The following is a 20518-nucleotide window of genomic DNA, read 5'->3' as shown; positions in this document are numbered from 1 at the left end:
GCCTATGTCTCAGCTTTCCAACGGCTATAAAAAATATAAGTTTTCGATGTCGGATCAGAGAAATACAAATTTGAGAACATAGACTATTCTGTAAAAAAGTCACATATTTGAAAGAAAATTTGCATATATTTAGAAAATTACATGTGTAAGGGGTAGAAAGGTCTTTTTAAAATTAGATATTATGATTTTGGATATAAAAAAATAACATAAATTATAGGGCATTTCAAAAAACATGTCATATTTGTCGTACAATACGATCATTTTTCATTTTATTTATATACACTTGTTTCAATGCTTAAATGTATATACTGTGAATGTTCAGATGTATATACTGTGTTTTCTGGGTATGGGTGTATTGATAGGTTTTTGTGTATGGAAGTATGTATAGTTTGTAATAGGTATTCATGTATGAATGTACATATAAATTGTAATAGGTTTGTTATATTGTAAATGTATATACTATGTTTGCTACGTATGGATGTATTAACAAGTTTCTATGTATGGATGCATGTATAATTTATAACAAATTTTATATAATGAGGACATATAAATAACATATGTTTAAACTATATTTGAATCATGACACTATTAACATTAGAGTGTGCAAACATAAGGACATTCACACACTTTGATATTAATTTTGTCAATTGGACAACATTCACACATCAGAGTTTGTGAATGTCCTCATGTTATTCGCATACTCTAATATTAACCTTATCAATTGGATGACATTCACACATTAGAGTATGCAATCATCAGGACATTTACATGCTCTAATATTAAACTTATCAATTGGATGACATTCACACATTAGAGTGCGAACATGAGGACATTCACATACTCTGGTATTAGTTGATGTTCGCAAACATCAAGATATTCACACATGTTGACTTGCGAAGACCAAAGTTCAACTTAAGCAAATGTATACTTAAAGGAGGTATACATGCAATGAATGTGTGAAGGTCCTCAGCTCCACAAATATGTGACACAAACATGTGGACCTCGTAATCATCATAGTTGCAAAGGTCAGGACATTCACAACACATTTGCAAACTCTGGCATGTATTTGCGGACTTCAGAGTTCAACTTAAGTGAATGTATACTTAAAGGAGGTCTATATGCAATGAACGCATGAAGGTTCTCAGCTCCACAAATATGTGATTAATCATCAAAGTTGCGAAGGTTGGGACGTTCTCAACACATATTTGTGAACTCTGACATGTATTTGCAAACTTCAGCGTTCAACTTAAGCGAATGTATACTTAAAAGGAGGTCCGCATGCAATGAACACATGAAGGTCCTTAGCTTTACAAATATGTGACGTGAACATGCGAACCTCATAATCATTAGAGTTGTGAAGGTCAAAACATTCACAACACATATTTGCGAACTCTGGTTTGTATTTGCAGACTTCAGTATTCAACTTAAACGAATGTATACTTAAAGGAAGCCCACATGCAATAAACATGCGAGGTCTTCAGCTCCACAAATATGTGACGCGAACACGCAAACCTTATAATCATCAGAGTTGCGAAGGTTGGGACATTCACAACACATATTTGCGAACTTTGGCCTATATTTGGTGATGTCCTCTATTTACGAACTGTGAACTATATTTATGAATGTCCTTCGTTTTGCATAATGTGATATGTGAACGTCGCCGATTTGTGAGGTTAATGAGCTCTGCTAATGCCATGAGTTTATGGTGAAAATATCATTCAAGACCTGTTCTTATCAAGTCTCCGTAAATATCATCCACACAATATCCACAAAAAGCACATACATGAGTACATATTAATGTATGTATAAATTCATACACACAAATTCAAACATATTAATCACATAATATAGAAGGTAATATATGTATAAATTCATACATGTCAATAACAACGTAAAATTTACAAAACATCTTATTTACAAATATCAGGGATGATTTGACAAATCTCATATCTCCTTAGTATTAGTTTCCTCATCACAAGCCATATTTGCAGTTATTTGCGAACGTATGTCAAAATTGTTTAGTTAAAGGAGATTCACACATTTTGAGGGACATTCACAAAAATGATTTGTGATGTTCATACCATATTTGCAAACGTATATTAGGAGAGTTTAGTTAAAGGAGTTGCAAACATTTTGAGTGGCATTCACAAATATTATTCGTAAAGGCCATACCATATTTGTTAAAAAAGTTGGGAGTATTCAGTTAAAGGAGGTTCACACATTTTAAGTGACATTCGCAAATGGCAAAAAGTCCTCAAAAGTCAAAAATCGAAGATTTTGGATATGGGGAGTATTTCTGCAAATTGTGAAGCATTTCAGAGAACACCATTTTGAAAAGACAATCCAGTCATTTTTTGTAAAATTAAAGCATTTCTTTTTACTGGAACTCGCCATTCTCTAGATCACTGGGACTAACCCTTCCCAACACCTTTCACAGGTCCCAAAGAGCACATTTGCAAAAGATAAAAAGACATTTTATTGAAATAAAGAAATGAAATAAATTAAAATATAGAGGACAATAAAATAAAAAGAGTTAATAAATACAACTAAAAAAATATCAAATGAAAGCTCATCATATGATGATAATTTTGTTTTAAAAGTATAATATCTCAATATTGCTAATGTATCATGATCTTAACAGAATTTTGAAATTCCATTGACACATTGCATTTTCTTTTGGTAATATTTTGCAAGAATGACATCATCTTGTCACTATCCGATGAGGGTTTTTTTAAAGGTTAGTTTGTTATTTGTCTTTTTATTCGAACTGATTTTATTTCTGATTTGCATCAACTTCATGTCGCAAGAAAACGGTTGAGTTACCCGTTAACCATGTACCATTCAATATATAGAAGAGCAATATTCTGTTCTTAGAAAGCAGGCCTCGTGTCACAAGAAAATAAAGAAAACTAAAGAAATCCAAAACTTTATTATAAACAGACTGATAACATTAAATATTTACATACTGAAAACTTTTTCAAATAACAAAACCAAGAAAAGTCTTTGCAAGACTAAAGAAACTGCAAAAACTCGAGCAATTCTCCAAAACCATAATACACATATAACCTAAAATAGATTGACGTCTAGAACAATAAATAGTTGTTATTCCGTGGATTCCACACGACCCTTTGAATTTTTACAATTTCTATATTCAGTAAATAAATTTCCCAAGAATGCAGCAATCACCCTCATTTGATATCAACATCAAAAGCTATTTTCTTTGAAAAGTTAGCCTATCAACGTGACCACTTATTCTACACAGACACATATACATACATTGGCATTCTCACCACTATGAAAGGCAGTCATGCTTCCGTTGTGCATGTAGTGCTTAGTGGTTATTCTAAACATAATTAGGACGAAAATATAATGCCTTGACATCATAATATGGATATGAATTAATGTTTGTCTTAAACTAGAGGTTCTCCGCACACAGGTGAAAAAGGGTATCTCAATAAACAGATGTGTTCAAAGCCACATTAACAATACCAGTTAAGGTCCCTGACTTAACCTCAAAATTGGAGAGAGAGAGAGAGAGAGAGAGAGAGAGAGAGAGAGGCACCTAAGCACAAAAGAAATTGAAAAGTAAAACACTGGTGTCAACATAAAACCATCAAATTTATTGAAGCATGTTGGAATCTACAACAATTTGGAAATGAGCTGTTCGAATATGAAGCAACATTTTTGGTTTAGCCATTCCAAGATTTGATAGATTAGATGAGATTTCATCCATCATTATCTTATCATTTGAGATTAGTTTCCATATGAGTTGTAGATAAGGTTTCTTAATTTGGATCTTAAACCTGTGTAAATGTGACTGAACATTTTCGGTGTTTTTCTCCCTTTCTCCTTTCTGATTTCTAAATTTATTTTTATTCAGTCCTTCCTTTATTTTTCACAAAGAAAAATTTCTTAACTTATAGATTCTAAGTTTTTCCATCCCAAATGGAACATTAGAAAAAATGAAATATCAAGCCTAAATATGCAACAGAGGTGACAACATAAACAGATATAAAATAAGAAAGGAATGAACACTTAATTTATTGTCCGCACAGAACCTTGCATCTTAGTACCTTATCATGAACATAAAACCCAGGTGTCACCATAATCCTTACCCTTGATGGCGTTTGCAGTCTCTGCTTCCCTACCAGAATATCATCCATGTAAAGAGGATTGTAGTTTCTGTTCTCTTCAACCCTCAGTATTGATAATGGAGGGCTGAAGGAGCAAGCCAGAAGATGAAGCAGCCACACACATTTTGCTGCAATGAAGAATGATTGCAACAGTTGCTCAGGCCAGGGCCTGGACCAGTTCAGCGTAGAAATGATGCAACTCATTTTCTGATCACAAAACCTACCGAAGTCTTCACTGTAGTATTTAGTTCCTTTCTTCAATACTTCATTCCAACTTAAATTCCTCAAAGCAATAAATGCTTCGAATTTGGCTTGCTGATCCTGATGTGGGTCTAAAAATGTTGGACATCCATTCTTTTGGAACACACTGTTCTCGAAGTCTTGATATAAGGCATGGTTTAGTATTGCTTCCAAATGGTACATGACCCCTTTTGTGGGTTTCAAGCTCATACTAAGGTTATATGGTTTGAGTACTAAAGTGAGTTTCTCCATCAGATCATCATCAGTTTCTTCAATCTGGCTTACAAGAGTTCGACAAAATTGTTTCATTGAAAGCCTTGCTTCAGACACTATCTGTAAGAACCCCTCCACCATTACTTCATGGCTCACAGGCGTAGAGTTATCTTTGTTACTGTTACCATTAGTTTTTCCTTTCTTTGCCAGGTTTGGTTTTTCAGGAACCAGTGCATCCTTCCCCTGCATAGCATGTTTCAGAGCTTGCTTCAGATCTTCACAGTATGCTTCTAAATGTGCAAGCTTCTGTTTGAGATCCATCACTATAAATTTCATTTCTGATGCCTCAATCAATGCTGCATCTCTATTCTCATTTGCTTCCATAAGCTCTCTCTTTAACGATTCAAGTGACAATATTCCCCACTCCTTCAAAACATCTGGGGCATCGATAGATACTGCCCTGTTAACTGTTGCTGTTTCAGCTTTTGTTTTCTTCTTTAAACGAGGAAATAACCAAGAAAAGATTGGAGCACTTTTATTCTTTTGAGCAGTGTGCAAAGACAAATTAGGCTCTGTTGCAGGCACAACAGAGTTCTTATGCTTACTGTAATTGTTCATATCAGTCCCCTTACTCTTATTTGCAGGCTTGCATTCTTCATAAGACATAACTGTGCTGAATTGCCCAGAACTTGTTCTTGTACATGACCTCAAAAACACATTTCCTGGTGAGGATTGCAGTATACTCATGCAGTTGAGTGATAAACTCGTATAAAGTCTATGATCATCTTCTGAGCATATGTGCCGTTCTCTGCCGAACAAACCAGAAGACGGTCTTCCTCTCCCTCTTTTAATATCTGGGAAACCCTCTTCATTATCTTCATCATATTCTGCAACTGCTTCATCAAGCTTGCAGTCAATGCCATTCTCATTCTCTAATAACCTTTGCAAGTCTGAGAGTTTGTGATGATAACCAGGTATAGCCTCTTCTTCGTAACTCTACCAATGATTACAACTTCAGAAACCACCAACCAGAAGCATGATTACACCAATAAAGCATACACAAGCTGGAAAAACCACAATTAAATCCAACATACTTGGAAAATCTTTAAAGAAAAAAGACTAAATGTTACAGGAGTATATCAGTTTATGCTATACACCGGAAGGTCAAAATTGACAGTTATGCTTCATCCATGAACCGTGATGAAACCCATATTTACCAATGGTAAAGCATACATTAGTTGACCTATTTTTAATATGGAAAGTGTTAGAGGATCATTTTTGGATCGATCTCAATTGGACCCATCAGGCTCCCATGGAATATCCAACTCCGGTTCAAGAAAAGGCCAAATGGATAAAGATGAAGAAATCTTACCTAAGATAAAAGCAGGTAAATCAGAAGGTTCTCAAAATCTGAAGATCTCGTGATATTTCAGCACCCTCTCAAGATCACGCAAATGCAGCTGGCGATGATCCCTTCATGCGTGATGTCTTTCCATTTTCTGTTACCTTCCTTATCTTATGGTGACGGGTGATATTTTTCCTGATGTAAATCTGGACTCTTCTGCTGTAACTCTGTGCCCTTCTCTATTAATAAACTTCACTCTTACTCTCAGGAACAGTTGAGAGAGTAGAAAGCTTCATCCTGGATGTAAGATCAGTTGATCTGAACCACGTTATATAAGTGTCATTTTCTTTTAGGGTATCAGAGCACCATGGCTTCCAGCTCATTTACGCAGTCGTCCATGCCTAGTGCCTCATATTCGAGCAGATCTTCCGGTATGTCGTCCGGCCTCTCCTTATCTTCAACTGCTAATAATCTGCATCACCTGTTATCTATCAAGCTTAACACTGAGAACTACCTACTTTGTGAGTCTCACTTTAAGTCAATCCTCGTTACCGAAGATTTGGTTGGATTTGTTGATGGATCCAAACCGCCTCATTCAAAGTTTAAGGATGGCATGACAGAGTTAAACCCCTCAAATGTTGAATGGTGATAATGCATATTCTTAATACATAAAATCATGCATTTATACATCTTTTATTGGTTTACATTCCATACTTATAATGTTTCAGGAACAAACAAGATAAGATTCTAATTTCGTGCAATTCGGAGTTAAAATGAGAAAGTTATGACCATTTTACGGTTCAAGAGCAAATCCCAATGCAATTCAGACCTAGATCCAGTCCAAAACACATTAATTGGATCTTGGATCCAATTCTAATATGTTTAGCAAACATTTTTAATCAAATCCATTTCAAAGTTTTAGAAAAATCCATTTTGAAAATGGTGCCTAGCAATTATTTTGATTTTAAAGCTCTTTTTGAAATTTTATAAAAATTAAGACTTAATTGTAATTAGTTTCAAAGCCATTATAAATACTCACATTAGGGTTGGTGTGAAAGGGTCTTCAGCCCATTTCACGCCAACCTCACTTCTCTCTCTCTTTCCCTTCTTTGAATTCCAAGCTTTTCCTCTTTTGTTTGTTTCTTTCTCTCTTTTCTTTCTTCTTCTTTTTCTTTTTCTCGGATTCTCAAGAAATTGGTGAATCTTCTTTTACCTCTCTCACTTTGATCCATGCAAGGAATTGCATGAATTTGTATTTGTAGTTTTTTTTTATGTTTTGATTTCTTTTAGTTAATCTCATAATTCTGCAATTTTCATTGTGTTAGATCTTTTAGAATTAGATTAGTAAATGATTAGATCTCATTTCCACTAATTTCTTAAGTGTTTATTCTTTGTTCTAATGAAATAGATCAAAGTGATATATGAAGATTTCAGAATCCAAATTACGATCTGTAAATTGAATCTGATTCGTGCTTGAGTCTAGTTGCTCTCCGCAAAAAATCAGCACGATCAGAGTCCGATTGACGGGTTGTTCTGAGCTTTTCCGGCCATATATTCTGATATCTCTGTTTTATGCAACTTTTATTTCCTGCATTTTTTTAGTATTTGTTTTTGTAATATCTGGAGTTTCCGAAATCCAAATCCGAATATGTAAAATGGATTGGATTCATGAATGAATTTAATTTCTACAGTGAAATTTTTATTTATTTTCAATCTGTTTTGCTAGACTAAATCTGTTAAATTCCAGAAGTTGTCAGAAGTTTTGATAGCAATTTTCACAGTTTTGAAGTTGTTGTTTATTTATTAATAAATCAAGTTCTACTTTGAATTTTTCAATTCTGTAAATTAGATTCTTTGCATTCATGTTTTGAGAATATATCTGAAAAAATTGAGAAGGATTGTAATCCAATTGCTATCTGATTCTGTCGAATTACAGAAACCTGTTCTGACATAAAATTCTGTAATATCTAGTGGCAGAATTGTAATTTCAGGTAGAAGTCCAAATTAGTGAATATTTTGCATTTCTTGTGTTTTTGTATTGTTTTTTGAGGAGGTGGCACCATTTGCTGATTCCACATGATTGAAATGAAGTGAAGAAGCAAAGGCGAAGAAGCTCTATTTTTAGTTTTTTTTAGCATTTTCAATTCCTAGTTAATTATGGCCTTTTTTGCTACATTTAAGCTTTGTAATTAATTTTAATTTCAGAATAATTTAGGGTCTGTAATAATCCTTTAATTCTCATTTTGTAATTATTTTTAATTAGTTTAATTTTTCTTTTTAAGGCAATAAATAAAGTAGCATTTGTGGAATACGAAGTTGTATCAACCCCTTCCTCGTGTTCGATCTCGGTTCTCACTACTTGTGAGAGTTGGATTTTTAAATTTGGTGACAAACTTTTATAAACTCTTTTAATAAAAACAACCTTTAAAAATACATTAAAAAAGGTTACACCAAATTTTGACGTCGTTGTCGGGGAACGACGATTGAAAAAACAAGTATTCGTTTATTGCCTACGCTTAATTAGGATTATTAGATTTGATTTTTACAAAATAATTAGGATTGTTAGTTTAACTTCTTGCACTTGAATTAGGATTGATAGTTTGTTTTTGCAAATTAAGATTAGATCTACGTTGCTTGCAAAGCCATATTGCCGAGTTTACTTTCTTGCATGGCTCACCCAAAAAGGAAAAACCTATTATAGGTGACAACTTTTCCTTGATTGGTACCTTGCACTTAGTTTAATTTTTGAAAATCAATTGCATAATTGCAAGTGCGTGTTGTTTGTTTGATTGTTTACTCGCTTTATTTACTTTTCAAAATAACTGTTGCTTCGTGGTTGCGTGGTTTGATCGCGAGTGCACCTTAGTTAGGTAGAAAATCCAAATCTAGGACGTTTGCTTACACTGGTCTTGCGTTAGGTGTATGTAAGGGCATAGGTCAAAGGATCTAGAGCTTATATTGCCATTCGAGGACCCCAAGTCCTTAGTCAGAAAATCCAATAGATCTATCCCCGTGGAGGAAGATCAAAGGCTTACCCATCCACTTCAAGAATATTTTATTCCCAATGTCTATACCCCTGCTTCCTACATCACCAGACCGGATGTGGGAGCAAACCAATTTGAGATTAAGGCCAGTGTGATACAGATGCTACCTTCGTTCTATGGCCTTAGTAACGAGGACCTATATCGTCACCTCGATGAATTTTTAGAGATCTGCTCCACTGTGCGGATCCACAACTTCGAGGATGACGCTTTGAGGTTAACTCTATTTCCTTTCTCCCTAAAACACAAAGCAAAACACTGGCTTAAGTCTTTAGACACAGTTCACATTGCTACATGGGAACAATTACAAAAATAATTTCTGAAAAAATACTTTTCCATTGGCAAGACGAATCAATATCAAAAAGCCTTAACCAGTTTTTTGCAAAGAGAGAGAGAGCAATTCCATGAAACCTGGGATAGGTTGAAAGACTTACTTAGGAAGTGTCCCCACCACCAAGTTCCAAAATGGCAACTGGTGCAATATTTTTATGACGGTCTTACTGAAAAGAACCGTCAAATGGTGGATGTTGTGTGCGGGGGCACATTTATGCTAAAAAATGAAGACGAAGCATGGACACTTTTCAAAATATTAAGTGACAATTCTATGCACTATAATTCATCTTCTAAATTTGATAGGACCACCTCTGATCCTAATGGTCCGAAGAAAGGAGGGAATAATAAGTTGGGTCCAACCAAAACCTTCATATCAAAGTGGACCAGTTGACCAAAAGAATAGATCAATTATTAGTCAACCCAACTTCATTGAATCAAGTGAGTCAAGTGTGTCAGCTATATTCTAGCCTGGCACACTGTGTTTCTGACTGTCCTGAAGTACTACTCTATCCTAAATTTGTTCAGGAAAAGGTGAATGTTGCCCAAGGTTTCGCTAGTCTTACACATGACCCATATATACCCACTTATAACCAAGGTTGACGAAACCACCCCAACTTCTCATGGAAAAATCCACGAAGTCCCACCCACAAATCAGACCAGGTAACTTTCAGCAAAGTTACCAAAGATCCATTTCTCAACAGCCTCCTCAGTTGAGCCTATCTTCTCCCCAAGAACCCGCAAGTCAATCTTTTGAGAAGAAGCTCCTCAAGGTCTTTTCTGACATAAAGGTCAACCTTTGTTCTCATACAAAGTCAATAGCAAAATTAGAAACTCAAATGTGACAGTTGGCTGAGGCCTTGAGTAGGCGCAACAAAGGGAGACTGCCAAGTCAACTTGTGAGTAACCTAAGGGGTAAAGAATCAATGCATAATGACCTGCACATGGCAGAGACTCATCAGGAGCAGGCCAACATTGTCATGACTTTTCGGAGTGGGAAGGAATTTCACCCACCTCAAAAGACGACTGAAGAACACAAAGACCTACCCATGGAGCAGTCAACTTCTTCTTCTAGGCCCAAGGAAAGTGGTCAGGGCCCATAGCCTGAGCTTTCTTCTTCATACATTCCTAAAGCTCCATTTCCTGAGGCCTTAAACAAACAAAGTGTTTTTAGCAAGCAAGGTGCCAAAATGCAAGAAATGCTTCACATCTTCAAGTATGTTCATATAAACCTTCCCCTGCTTGATGTCATCCAACAGGTGCCAGCATATGCAAAGTTCCTTAAAGAACTTTGTACGCAGAAAAGAAAATCTAGATCTTTGCCTAAGAAAATTCTTCAGACTCAACAGGTGAGCTCAGTGTTTTTGCACCAAACACCACCTAAACTTAAAGATCCTGGGGCACCGATCATTTCATGTTTTATTGGAAATAGGAATATCGAGCGTGCTTTGCTCAATCTTGAAGCTAGTGTGAACATTTTACCTAGTTCCCTATATGATATGTTTGGGATTGGGGATTTAAAACCCACTACGACCATTCTTCAGTTGGCCGATAGGTCCACCAAGCTTCCTCGTGGAATCTTGGAAGATGTTTTAGTAAAGGTCGATGATTTTTATTTCCCTGTAGATTTCTTTGTTCTAGATATGGAAGGCACCAACATCACCTATCAAACTCCTATCATTTTAGGCAGACCATTCTTAGCGACTCCCAATGCATGTATAAAATGTAGAACAGGGGACATGTATCTTTCCTTTAGCAATAAGAAAATCAAAATAAACATCTTTGATACTGTCATGGGAAATTCAAGAAATGATGAATGCTTCTCTGTTAAGCATTCTGATCCACAGTTGGATATGAGCATGTTGAAATGCTCGGTTTGTCGCTCTACAACACATCCACACATACTTTACATTGAATTACAATTAGGTGTGGATGCTAATAATGTTTCAAATAAAAAAAAGAGCTACTATAGGGTGACAAAGGGTTGAGTTGAAGGTAATGTGGTTGAAAAGGAAAAAGATGAAACAATTTATTTAAGACCTCCAGATTGAGCATGGCCATCAGTCCATTGATCTCATGGACGATGGAGGGAAACCAGAGATCTGTCTAGATGAAGACGTAAAACTTAACGCTTGGTGGGAGGCAACCTACACTAGTGTTCTAAATTAGTAGTTTTCTTGTTTTATTGCTTTATTTCTTTTGCTTTTTGTGTCGTGAGCGTGAATGATAGATCGTGCATACTGTAATGAGTTACAGGACTAGGACAGTCTGGAGTTTCACATCACAAGGCACCATATCAAAATAGTTTCAACATTTTTGAGCATTATCTGATCGTATCTTTTCCTTCTTTTGCTTTCCTATGTCTTTACGCGCATTCATATAGTTTCACTTTCCTATGTCTTTACGCGCATTCATATAGTTTCATTCAAGCATAGGGGAGTGTCACTGAGGATAGTGACATTTAAGCATGGGGGAAGGTATGATATACCTAAAAATTTCTGTCCATGAATACATTTTTAAAAAAACTCATAAAAATTAAGCATTTTTAAAGCAAAAGATTAACAATATATGATGGTTTTTACAGATCTTTGACATTTTGAGATGAATTTTAAGCCCCATGTAGATTTTTTTTCAAAAAATCAATTTAGATAAAAAGGTTACTTATGTGGTATTTGAAGAAAATATTTGTTTATAACTATGAAAATCTATTATGATTTACATAAATACATATGTGCTGAATTTTCAAAAAACAAGCAAATGTTAACAAAGAAAGAAAATAAAGAGCATACAAATAGTATTTTGACACTTCTAAGCTGTAGTGCATTTAAAAGCAACGTTCAGGCACGAGTTGAAGTGCTTGCACTAATATGATTGAATTCCTAATCATTGGGCTCAGACACGAGTTGAAGTGCTTGTACTCAAGTGAATAGGGTAGTTAAAATGTCAAAACTCTCTGTGCAATTATCATATGAGGCCTTTTGGATTTGAGTAATTAAGCATGAGGGATGTTTTATACTTTGTGCCCTAAAGCCATCTGGTTTAAGAGCCACCGGCCCGAAGCTCGCTACAAGGATCCATTAGAAAACCCGATTAGTAGAGACATTGCTAAAGCAGAGAGAAAAAACTATATGTAACTATGAAAATCCAAGATGTAGTGACTCGAGTGACTAAGTCTAAGGAACACTCTGTGTCTAGTGCTCTAAGGTCGTCTGATCTGGGAGTCACTGTCCTAAAGCTCAAAAGAAATTTTAAAAAACAGTACAAAAGTGTTTATGTAATGATAAATAGAGGATGACATAAGTAAGCAAGTTTTTCTAAAAATAAAACATACATGATCTAGAAGTCTAAAGAGATAAAAAGAAAATTTTCTAATGTGGAGGCATAGATGATTTAATAAATGAAAAAAAATATGAATACTTGAAATATATTCGTTAAAAATAGCTTTTTACTTGCCTGATATTTGAGAAAATGGTGAAAAATATGTATGACAAAGATGTTTGTGGGTAACATCACTGAAAACCCTCACGAGACCTTACTCGTCTACTGGAGTAACCCAGGGGTTTAAAGGGCTTGTTGCATATGCTAAATGCAACCGTGATTCCTACGAAAGTGAGTTAGGCAGTTTTATTTTAGTTATTGTATTTTTTTAAAATGGAGTTTTGTAGCCTAGAACAGTGTTTGCTCGAGAACTAGCAAACAATAAGCATGGGGGAATTTGATAATGCATTTATTCTTAATACATAAAATCATGCATTTATGTATCTTTTATTGGGTTACATTCCATGCTTATGATGTTTCAGAAACAAACAAGCCAGGGTTCAAATTTGGTGTGATTCAGAGTCAAAATAAGAAAGTTATGGCCATTTTACAGTTTAGGAGCGAATCCCAATGCAATTCAAACCTAGATCCAGTCCAAAACACATTAATTGGATCTTGGATCCAATTCTAATATGTTCATCAAACATTTTTAACCAAATTCATTTCAAAGTTTTAGAAAAATTCATTTTAAAAATGACGCCTAGCAATTATTTTAATTTTAAACCTCTTTTTGTAATTTTATAAAAATTAGGACTTAATTGTAATTAGTTTCAAAACCATTATAAATACCCACATTAGGGTTGGTGTGAAAGGGTCTTCAGCCCATTTCACGCCAACCTCACTTCTCTCTCTCTTTCCTTTCTTTGAATTCCAAGCTTTTCCTCTTTTGTTTGTTTTTTTTCCTCTTCTTTCTCTCTTTTCTTTCTTCTTCTTCTTCTTCTTTTCCCTCTCCTCTTTCTAATTCAGCAATAGAGGCATGCTTTGAGCCCAATCTGGAGTGAAGTTGCATATCTTTTTGGTTGAAGATCAATCGGATTCTCAAGAAATTGTTAAATCTTCTTTTACCTCTCTCTGGAGTGAAGTTGCATATCTTTTTGGTTGAAGATCAATCCGATTATGAAGAAATTGGTAAATCTTCTTTTACCTCTCTCTCTTTGATCCATGCAAGGAATTGCATGAATTTGTATTTATAGTTTCCTTTGATGTTTTGATTTCTTTTAATTAATCTCATAATTCTGCAATTTTCATTATGTTAGATCTTTTATAATTAGATTAGTAAATGATTAGATCTCATTTTCACGAATTTCTAAGTGTTTATTCTTTGATCTAATGCAATAGATCAAAGTGTGAAATTCTAGAATTTTGTTTTTCCTGATTTTCTGTAGCTTTTTGTTATCTGAAGATTTCGGAATCCAAATTATGATCCGTAAATTGGATCTGATTCGTGCTTGAATCTAGTTGCTCTCCGTAAAAATTCACAACGATCGGAGTTCGATTGACGGGCCGTTCTGAGCTTTTTTCGGCCATATATTCTGGCATCTCTATTTTCTGCAACTTTTATTTCCTGCAACTTTTATTTCCTGCATTTTGTTTTGTTTTTGTTTTTGTTATATTTGGAGTTTCCGGAATCCAAATCCGAATATGTAAAATGGATTGGATTCATGAATGAATCTAATTTCTGCTGTGAAATTTTCATTTATTTTCAATCTGTTTTGCTAGACTAAATCTATTAAATTCCAAAAGTTGTCAGAAGTTTTGACAACAATTTCCACAGTTTTGAAGTTGATGTTTATTTGTTAATAAATCAAGTTCTACTTGATTTTTTCAATTCTGTAAATTGGATTTTCATTCAAACTCCGCCTGTGTATAACTGTTTAGTTATACACTGCCGGTCCCAAGCCCGAATAAAGGAGGAGGGTTGCGGTAGGCCTGTGACAACCAACATAAAAACTTAGTCATACCCTATGAAAATGAACCAATATGAGAATTTCGTTGGGGCGTTCCCTACTGAGCGACGCGCTGTACTCTCTAGGCCCGGAGGAGTGATAAATGGGCAAGGGTTGCTAGGTCGTCGCCCAGAAGCGACGCGTCACACCGGCGCCCGGGTGTGGTGTCAAATAGGCAAGGGTTCCCTCACTTTGTTGGACGGGTGGGGGTAAAGAAGTTAGTCCAAGACCATAAAATTAGGTTAGCCACTTGGAACATAGGGTCTTTAACTGGTAAGTTGGTAGAGTTAGTAGATGTTATGTGTAGTTATTTTATGTCTACAAGAGACCAAATGGGTAGATGAGAAAGCAAAAGTGATAGAACCTTGGGGATATAAGATTTGGTATACAGGAATAAATAGGAATAGGAATAGGAATGGAGTAGGGATTGTTATGAGTCGTCAGTTTATAGATAATGTAGTTGAGGTCCGTAGGAAGGGTGATAGAATTTTACTTAATAAATTAGTATTAGGTACAGATATTATTAATATTATTAGTGTTTATGCACCTCAAGTAGGTTTAGATGATTTCATTAAGCATCAATTTTGGGAAGATTTAGATGGAGTAGTACAAGGGATATCTTATGGAGAAAAGCTTTTCATCGGCGGTGACCTTAATGGACATGTAGGCATTAGTAGGGATGGATTTGAGAGTATCCATGGAGGCTATGGTATAGGAGAAAGAAATGAAAGTGGAGAAAGGATTTTAGATTTTTGTTTGTCAATATGATATGATCTTAAACTCCGCCTGTGTATAACCCGGATAAAGGAGGAGGGTTGCGGTAGGCCTGTGACAGCCAGCATAAAAACTTTGTCATACCCTATGAAAATGAACCAATATGAGAATTTCGTTGGGGCGTTCCCTACTGAGCGACGCGCTGTACTCTCTAGGCCCGGAGGCAGTGATAAATGGGCAAGGGTTGCTAGGTCGTCGCCCAGAAGCGACGCGTCACACCGGCGCCCGAGTGTGGTGTCAAATAGGCAAGGGTTCCCTCACTTTGTTGGACGTGTGGGGGTAAAGAAGTTAGTCCAAGACCATAAAATTAGGTTAGCCACTTGGAACATAGGGTCTTTAACTGGTAAGTTGGTAGAGTTAGTAGATGTTATGTGTAGGAGAAAGATTGATATTTTATGTCTTCAAGAGACCAAATGGGTAGGTGAGAAAGCAAAAGTGATAGAACCTTGGGGATATAAGATTTGGTATACAGGAATAAATAGGAATAGGAATGGAGTAGGGATTGTTATGAGTTGTCAGTTTATAGATAATGTAGTTGAGGTTCGTAGGAAGGGTGATAGAATTTTACTTATTAAATTAGTATTAGGTACGGATATTATTAATATTATTAGTGTTTATGCACCTCAAGTAGGTTTAGATGATTCCATTAAGCATCAATTTTGGGAAGATTTAGATGGAGTAGTACAAGGGATATCTTATGGAGAAAAGCTTTTCATCGGCGGTGACCTTAATGGACATGTAGGCATTAGTAGGGATGGATTTGAGAGTATCTATGGAGGCTATGGTATAGGAGAAAGAAATGAAAGTGGAGAAATGATTTTAGATTTTTGTTTGTCCTATGATATGATCTTAGCAAACACTTGGTTTAGGAAGAGGGAGTCTCACCTAGTAACATTTAAAAGTGGGGTTAATACGAGTCAGATAGATTTTTTCCTACTTAGAAAGAGAGATAGGGGTTGTTGCATCGATTGTAAGGTTATACCGGGAGAAAGTGTAGCTACACAACATAGCGTCTTAATTTTAGATCTTAAAATTAGACAATGCCACAAAAGGGATAGACATAGGATAGATCCTAGAATTAAGTGGTGGGCACTGAAAGGAGCTAAACAAGGAATGTTTGTAGAGAAGGTAGTTAAGGAAGCTGATTGGTGTCTCGAGGAGGATTCAGAATCAATGTGGAATAAGATAGCGAGTGGCATGAGAAAAGTGGCTAAGGAGGTATTGGGTGAGTCTAAAGGCGGTGCACCACTAGGTAAGGATACATCATGGTGGAACGAGGATGTCAAATTAGCTATTAAGGTTAAAAGAGAGTGTTATAGAAATCTAAGTAAGAGTCGTGATAATGAGAATTTAGAGAAGTATATGATAGCAAAGAAGGAAGCTAAAAAAGTTGTTCGAAACGCGAGGGCTAAGGTATATAAGGAGGTTTATGACAAGTTGGATACCAAAGAAGGCGAGAAGGATATTTATAGGCTTGCAAAGATGAGAGATAGGAAATCGAAGGATTTGGGTATGGTTAGATGTATCAAAGATGAAATGCAAAGGGTTTTAGTCAAAGATGAGGAGATTAAGGAGAGATGGAAAGATTATTTTGATAAGCTATTTAATGATAGTCATGCTCAAGATCTTGGAGACTTCTCCATTCCTTTTCATGAGATAAATCGTGACTTCATGCGCAAGATTCAAAAGAAAGAAATTGTAGAGGCTTTGAAGAAAATGAAATCAAGAAGGGCAGTTGGCCCAGATGGTATACCTATCGTGGCTTGGAAATGCTTGGGAGAGAAAGGTTTAGAATGGTTGACAAATCTTTTTAACTTGATTTGGCGAACAAATAAGATGCCTAATGAGTGGAGGAAGAGTAATTTGGTGTCTTTATATAAGAATAAGGGTGATATACAAGATTGCACAAACTATCGTGGTATAAAACTCATGAGTCATACTATGAAACTTTGGGAGAGGGTGATTGAGTCTAGGTTGAGGAAGGTTGTCATGATATCGGAGAATCAATTTGGTTTTATGCCTGGAAGATCAACTATGGAAGCTATACATCTTCTTAGACAACTTATTGAAAGATATAGAGAGAGGAACAAAGATTTGCATATGGTTTTTATTGATTTAGAGAAGGCATACGATAGAGTACCTAGGGACGTTCTCTGGTGGACAATGATGAAGAAAGGTGTTTCTCTCAAGTACATTAGTATAATTAAAGATATGTATGAAAGAGTAGTAACCAATGTCCGCACTTGTGGAGGGGTGACAACCAATTTTCCGATAACGGTTGGGTTACATCAAGGATCTGCTTTAAGCCCTTTCCTATTTGCGATAGTGATGGATGAGCTTACGAGATCAATTCAAGAAAATGTACCGTGGTGTTACGGTGTATCTGGGTCCAAATTTAATATCTTGGACTTCTCAGAAGTTCTGCTAGATCCAGCACAGAGTTAGAGTACAGATTTCTAGCTAATACATCAGCTGAAATTACTTGGTTCAGGCAGATTATTCAGGAACTGGGTATTAAGCTTGAAAATATCCCAACTATATGGTGCGATAATATTGGTGCATCATACTTGGCCTCACACCCCATGTATCATAACAGAAACAAGCATATGGAAATCAATATCCACTTCATTAGAAATAAATTAGCAAAGAAGGAATTGGTTGTAAAGTATATATCCACCAAAGACCAAATTGTGGTCATTCTTACAAAGCCCTTGGCAACTCAGAGATTTCAGTATTTATGTGACAAGATCAACGTGCTTATCAGCTCCTTGATCTTGAGGGGGGATGTTAGAGGATCATCAGGATCATCTTTGGATCAATCTCAATTGGATCCATCTGGCTCCCAAGGAATATCCAATCCGGTTCAAGAGAAGGCCAAATGGAAATCTCACCTAAGATAAAAGCAGGTAAATCAGAAGGTTCCCAAAATATGAAGATCTCGTGATATTTCAGCACTCTCTCAAGATCACGCAAATGCAGCTGGCGAGGATCCCTTCATGTGTGACGTCTTTCCATATTCTATTACCTTCCTTATCTTATGGTGATGGGTGATATTTTTCCAGCTGTAAACTTAACTCTCACTCTCAGGAACAGTTGAGTAGAGAATTTTATCGTGGATATAGGATCAGCTGATCTGAACAACGTTATATTGGTGCCATTTTCCTTTAGAAAGCATGTAAACTTGTTATTTCAAGAGGAACAAATTTTCCTTGTTTCTTGGCGACCATGAATTGCCAAATACCGAAAATTTTACATAAAAGCATAATCTAGAGGAAACATAGAGGTGAATCATACCAATCAATAGAACTTAAGTTAGTTGTAGTCACGTCTTAACGGACAAAGAAAGACACATCCTAGAAAAAATAAAAGCAGGCACTCAATTCTTCTCCTCTTAAAAGATAAATATCTTAATTACCAACATCACTTTCCAATTTCTCTTTTCTATTACTACTTCAGTTTTAATATCATATTTTCCCTCAATTTGACAAATTCTAAAATTCCCAGCGTGGTGAATATATCAACACCATTGAGCAAGCAAAAGAGAATCAGCATTCAGCAGACAACGCCTTCCGAGAACAATAAAACAATCACACACTTATATCTGAAAGATCTGAAAAATAAGTGAACAGACAAGAAAAAAACAGCATCACAAATCATCTATTTTGAACAACCATATATTCAACAAGTACAAAAGAAGAGAAAAAAATGCACTGGAGCAAGAAGCCCTTACTGGTGTAAAAACAGGATAGTCCTGAGCAGAAAATTGCTTGGACGAACGTGAGCCACAAGGAGAAGCACAGCTCTGCACCTTGAGATTAGTGGGACTGTTACCCTGTAGCAACGTAGCATGAAGGGCCCTGATATCCACGGCGTTTGCGATGGCCGCCTGAATTTCCTGCCTGCTGATTTCCTGGCTGTTTTGAAGGACTGGTGTGGCCATGGAACTACAGTGACCAAGAACAGGCAGTGGAATTTGTCAGAGAATGAAAATCACGAACACCATGAATGAAATAGTGAATAGCCACAAACAGAGAAGAGTTAAAAAATCTCTCAAATAATGAAAACCATGAAGACAATCGTTGAAATAACGAAATCCCTAAAAAAGAGAAGAGAAATGGTTTCTCAGAGAATGAAAATCATGAGAAAATAAATGAATTAAAAATCCAGAACCAGAAGCGGAGAGGAGCTACAGTCTGCCAGAGAATGAACACCATGAAAAGTTGTGGTTTGGAATGAGAAGTGGGTCAGCCTGCGTGCGCAAGGAGATAATATCTAGTGCAGGATTTAGAGGAAGCAGAAACTAAGAGATGACAAAAATAGGTAGAGGAAAAATAAACGGCCAGAATGAAAGGGGGTAATATCCATTCCTTTTGTCCTGAACTACCTTTTCTACTGCACACTACCAGACTCATCTTTGCCTTTTTAGAATGAAAAAGGTACCCTTGTACTGGAGTCTGGTGCTGCTTTATTTGGCTCATTTGATTGCCAACTAAGCCAGGATTACGAGTTCATATTTCATAAGTATTTTACTCCATTAGGTAGGGCTGTCAATGGGTCGGATCCAATGTCAGGTATCCACCTGACCCGGACCCATTTTTCGGGTTGACAAGATAACTATAAAACCAAATTAAAAACTGATCGGGTTAGGGATTTCGAATTAGAACACGGTCTGGTTCAGATCCTGGTATAGAAATTTTGAAAATGCACGGGGTGGGTACCCGACCCGATTAGAGTTTGTAATGTTGTCAGTATCGGTGCCGATCCTTACGGGCAGAAAAAAGATACCCTTCACCCCTAAATCGGTTATTTTTAATAAATATACAAATATTAAAAAATATTTTTTAAATAAAAATAGCTTTTGGGACGTTGCAAGTTCGAACCCCAAATGGTATGGTTGTATAACTGATATAGGAGTTAGCCTAACCCAGCTTTCTCTGTCGAAAAGAAACAATAGTATTGCCAAAACGATGGCCACTGCGAGTGAGTCCCCCGTCCCATTCCGGTGGGAGATGAAAGGAATGATGCCCCCACAGCCCGGGTCTTGACAACGTCGACTCGCTCATGGGCGAGTATTGTAGAGGGAGATTCGGCCTCTGGCTTCGCTTCTAAAGCCGTCATGGTCCAGCAGGGAGAGAAGATGCATTTGGTGATTCTGGCGAGTCGTCATGATGAGATGCT

The 20518-nt window shown here is 36.3% G+C and overlaps 1 protein-coding gene across 1 annotated transcript; it reads right to left on the bottom strand.

The window, feature by feature from the left end:
• Nucleotides 1–3929: 3929 nt before the first annotated feature.
• LOC149827955 (IRK-interacting protein-like) lies at nt 3930–19655 on the bottom strand. Its single transcript, XM_090019746.1, has 3 exons — nt 19511–19655; nt 19071–19284; nt 3930–5582 (listed from the first exon to the last, which is right to left on the bottom strand). Exons 1-3 carry the CDS (start codon nt 19552–19554, stop codon nt 4041–4043), a joined length of 1800 nt encoding a protein of 599 aa, XP_089875872.1. The 5' UTR covers nt 19555–19655; the 3' UTR covers nt 3930–4040.
• Between the last annotated feature and the right edge of the window lie 863 nt (nt 19656–20518).

The sequence above is a fragment of the Nuphar pumila genome, chromosome 10 (assembly GCF_984573655.1).
Source record: "Nuphar pumila chromosome 10, dmNupPumi1.hap1.1, whole genome shotgun sequence".
Taxonomy (NCBI): Eukaryota; Viridiplantae; Streptophyta; class Magnoliopsida; order Nymphaeales; family Nymphaeaceae; genus Nuphar; species Nuphar pumila.
Note: the sequence above shows the minus strand (reverse complement) of the source record. Positions and strands in the feature narration are given on the sequence as shown.